Below are 4,876 nucleotides of genomic sequence, written 5' to 3'. Positions count from 1 at the left end.
AGATGAAGATGGAGATGGAGATAAAGATTACCAATCGGCTACTAAGGTGGATGCTACTAATTACGAATCTGCATGTGATTCTCTCCTATTGTCAAATATTAAATGGATTCTAATTTACCAATCTGCATGTGATTCTCCACTTAATCGCCGAGTATTGGATGGATGCCGTGGCGTGTGGGCTCATCCCTGTATAAAACGGCCTCCAACCCGGCCTAACCCCAGGCACACACAAGCAGGAATAACAATTGTTGCGAGATAGAGATGTCGCTTCTCCTGGCTTTGATCGGTGTTGTGGTCGGAGTGGTTGTTGCGAGCAACCTGCTGCTAAGGTGGAACGAGCTGAGGTACGGCAGGAGGCGGAATGGGTGCCTACCGCCGCCGGGGACAATGGGGTGGCCGCTGTTCGGCGAGACCACCGAGTTCCTCAACCAGGGCATGAGCTTCATGAAGGAGAGGAGGCTCAGGTACGTAGTCCGTCAACTTGCCGCTTGCTCGCATGGTTGGTGTTCATGATGCATTTTCTTTCTCAGAGTATTACTCTCTCCGTTCGAAATTACTTGTCGCAGAAATGAATGTATCTAGACCGAACGGAGGGAGTAGCTACCAATGTCTTGACGGACATGTCTCTTCACCGGGATTTCAGGACATATTTTTTCTTTGTTTTCTAGTATTTTTTTGGATTTGTCTAGATATGGATGCATGTATCTAGACACGTTATAGTGTTAGATTCATTCGTATCTAGATAAATATAAGACAATTAGTATTTTGTTACGAAGGTAATACTCCCTCCACCCCGAAATTCTTGTTTTAGATTTGTCTAAAAACGGATGTATCAATAGATTTGTCTAAATACGAATGCATTAATTAGATACATCCGTATCTAGACAAATCTTAAGACAAGAATTTTAGGACAGAGAGAGTATTAATTAAGATACGAAAAAATATATAATACTTTATATCATATAGGGAAAAGCTATCGTTCAGCCGACGGATCTAACGAGAACCTCTGCCATCTTGTACGTGAGATGCGTGTCCTATGTGGGCCCACTCGGCACTACCTCTACAATGATCGACGGATCTAACGATCGATGCTGTTGCAGTCGGGTCTGGAGCTGGCGCCGCCGCCGACCTCCTCACCGGATCTGGCCGCCCCAGCTCCTACAACAATGCTCGCCTCACTGGATCTGATTGAACAAATTCCTGCAACAATGCCCACAAAGTCCGTCGGCATGGCGCCAAGCTCTTGTGACGGAGGCGACGAGGCATCACATGCGGTTTTGTTTCTACAGCAAAGGGCATGTTTCAATTGGAACAAGCCTCTTCGTTGCAAAAGGGCCATGTTTCAAGAAAAAAAAACTCCTCAAATTATTATTTGCAACAAAGCTTTTGTTGCAAAAAATTTCTGCAACAAGACATTTGTTGCATATATTTTTTGCAACAAAATTTCTGTTGCGGAAATTTTCTGCAACATCACTCTTGTTGCAAAAGTGATGGTTACTCACGTGGGCGCATCGAACAGCTATTTGACGTGTCCATCCAATGGTCAGCGAGGCGGCATATATTTTTTCATTATCCGCTGGCCGACGCGTAGCGCTGCCCTATCATATAAGACTTCTTTGAAAGTACTACGAGGAATTAATCCGTGCGCTGCTGCAGATACGGGAGGATTTTCCGGACGCACGTCCTAGGGTGCCCCACGGTGGTGTGCATGGACCCCGATCTCAACCGGCGCATGCTGCTCCAGGGCGAGTCCAGCGGCCTGGTCCCGGGCTATCCGCAGTCCATGCAAGACATTCTCGGCCGCAACAACATCGGTGCCTTGCATGGCTCAATGCACCGGTTCATCCGCGGCGCCATGCTCGGCCTCGTGCACCCTGCTGCGATCCGAGCCAGCCTCCTTCCCAAGATCGACGCCTTCATGCGCTCCCACCTCGATGGATGGTCCGGCTCCGTCGTCGACATCCAGGCAAAGACCAAGGAGGTCAGTCAGTAGTCACCAAAGAAATGCTCGCTTTTCGTATTACTTTGCCCTGAAAAAAATGGGTAACCAACCTCAGAACTATCACAAAATTTTGATATATCACATTCAGGGACATATAAAAAATTGGTACACACTCAAAGTTGTAACTCAGTAACGGGGGAAAGTCCAAAGTGGTTGTTGCAACGTTTTATACTATCTCCTTGCTTTAAACAGAGTAACACATTTCAGGACATCGTCATTCCCATTTGCCGGTTTTGTGGTCGTAGCAGAGTTTCATAGAAGCATCTCCTTGCATGGGCATGCCAATGATATATCACAGAATCTTATGTGCTCATATCGTTGCTGACTGACTTTCCCTTTTAGGTGACCTTGCTATCTATGCTCAGGCAAATCGCCGGCATCACCGCTGGCCCGCTCTCTGATGCCCTCAATACAGAGTTCTGCACCCTTGTGCTCGGCACCATCTCCTTGCCCATCAACCTTCCAGGGACCAGGTACTACCAGGGCTTGCAGGCGAGGAAGAAGCTCGTGTCCATGCTACAGAAGATAATCACGGAGCGGAGGTCCACTATTCAAGCTCACGGTGACATGTTGGAGGCTCTATTGACAAGTGGCGATGACGGGACCAGGGAAAAGCTCAGTGATGAGCAGATCATTGACTTGATCATGACCATTATTTACGACGGGTATGAGACCATGTCGACGACCTCAATGATGGCTGTCAAGTACCTGTCCGACCACCCACGGGCTCTCCAAGAACTAAGGGTATGAACACATACTCTGAAAATCAATATTGTTTTTGCAAGCAAAAAACAATTTTGTTTTCAAAGAAAAGATCATGTGTTTCTAGAGTTTAGTGATTGTCTTTTCACTTATGAATGTAGAGAGAGCATCTTGATATTAGGAAGGGAAAATCGCCGGAGGAGGCTATCAACTACGAGGATTTCAAGTCCATGGCCTTCACTCGAGCTGTATGTAGGAGATCAAACACACACAATAATGAAGTGAGAGCACAAACTTACTATTAGTATGATCATGATGTACCCATGGATACTTCTACCTTGCAGGTCATCTTTGAGACGCTAAGATTAGCCACAGTCGTGAATGGGCTACTGAGAAAAACTACTCAGAATGTAGAAATGAATGGTGAGTTATGCTTGCAAATTATCCTGCCATTTCTGCATTTTCTATGTAAATATTAAGTATGTTCTAATGCAACAAGGGTGTCATTTACGCATGATTCACCAATTTTTTTTAGGGTTTGTCATTCCAAAAGGCTGGAGAATCTATGTTTACACAAGGGAAATAAACTACGATTCGTTCATGTACTCTGACCCGATGACCTTCAACCCATGGAGATGGCTGGTAAGCAAAAGAGTGGACAATTATGATCTTTACTACCTACTCAAACATACCACCACAACAGAGGAAGTTCTAATCTTGTGCTACCTACTAAAAACATACAGGAGAAGAACATGGAATCACACCCACACTTCATGTTGTTCGGGGGAGGCAGCCGGATGTGCCCTGGGAAGGAGCTGGGCACGGCTGAGATTGCAACTTTCCTACACTATTTTGTGACTCGATACAGGTATGTTCCTTTTGTTACTCCGCACTCACTTGCTAAGAGAACAACTCCAACATTATTATTTACTAACAACAAATATTTGTCATTCGGTCTTGATGTTGCAGATGGGAGGAGGAAGGCAAGAACACCATATTGAAATTCCCCCGGGTGGAAGCTCCCAATGGGCTACATATCCGAGTTCAAGATTACTGATCTTGCAACATACATTTTGCTTAGTTTAGATTGGTTAGACCCAGACAGGGACGATCAGAGTGTGATTCCGCGCCAATGAACGGATTAGACCAGGCTTGTAAGAAATAGGGATAATACAGGTGCTATGTGCTAATTAGGGAATAATTGAGGAAGAATGCTCTTGTGTTATTTTTGTTCGATCAATTCTTAGACCGAAATAAATGTATCATGTGCCGCCGGCGCAAAAAAAGAAGATAAGAAATATGCAACACAATGAAGGAGTAAAGACTGTGGCATTATTTCTGAATGAGTTGTGGGTAGAGAATCTTGGGCTGTGGTGCAGGGGAAAGTATCTGGTGCACCGGTAGCACGATGTTGTGTTAATGTGCTATTTGTTTCCAGATTTTTCTGAACATTTTTAACTGTCTGGTGCACCGGTAGCAGCACAAGCACCGGTGCACTAGATACTTTCCCTGTGGTGCAGCTATCTGGGAGGTGTATCCTTGTACAAGGGAATTGTTGTACTGTTCCGTTGAATGTATAGCATCACCACAATTTGATGTTCCGTCATGGGGTGTCGCGCCGTCATCCTTAACACTAGTGGGAGAAGCGAATGTGGCCGAAACGGAGCAGGGCGGTGCTGGGGATGTTATGGACAGGATCATGCGGCGGTGGGAGGACTGTGATGCGGTCTTGATCTGGGAGCTAGCGGAGGAGTTCCAGCGCCCAGTTGTGGATGCAGATGTGCTGGTACCGCTGTCCAATGCAAGGGCTATCCGAAATGGTAGGATGAAGCAGGGAGAACATATCATGTGCATTGCCCTTACTTGTGCACTATTTAAGCCATGGGATAGGAAATATAAGGAGTGGATCATGCTGGCAGAGGGTAAATATGAGATGCTCCTATGGTCCAAAGCGATCTCCGCCATTTAATCTCAGATCTACCAGACATCTAAGGAGCTTTAGCCAATTTGCAGATCACCCCCTAGTATAATAATTACACACATGTCCAGCAACTCCTCCACATGGGCTTGTATTACGAGAGCGCGGGAGGCTCGACATCATCTGATACATCTCAATTAGGCAAGGATAGTGGCATATCTGCAAAATGAGCCTTCTATTACTTTATTAAAATC

At 45.7% G+C, this 4,876-nt stretch overlaps 1 protein-coding gene across 1 annotated transcript; it reads left to right on the top strand.

The window, feature by feature from the left end:
- Nucleotides 1-261: 261 nt before the first annotated feature.
- On the top strand, nt 262-4,007 carry LOC119358575 (cytochrome P450 85A1-like). Its single transcript, XM_037625057.1, has 8 exons — nt 262-464; nt 1,657-1,981; nt 2,345-2,746; nt 2,866-2,952; nt 3,049-3,127; nt 3,240-3,346; nt 3,448-3,572; nt 3,674-4,007. Exons 1-8 carry the CDS (start codon nt 262-264, stop codon nt 3,759-3,761), a joined length of 1,416 nt encoding a protein of 471 aa, XP_037480954.1. The 3' UTR covers nt 3,762-4,007.
- The last annotated feature ends 869 nt before the right edge of the window (nt 4,008-4,876 follow it).

Source organism: Triticum dicoccoides, chromosome 2A, assembly GCF_002162155.2.
Source record: "Triticum dicoccoides isolate Atlit2015 ecotype Zavitan chromosome 2A, WEW_v2.0, whole genome shotgun sequence".
NCBI classification, from domain to species: domain Eukaryota; kingdom Viridiplantae; phylum Streptophyta; class Magnoliopsida; order Poales; family Poaceae; genus Triticum; species Triticum dicoccoides.
The sequence above is the reverse complement of the archived record's forward strand: the minus strand, read 5'-3'. Positions and strand labels throughout refer to the sequence as shown.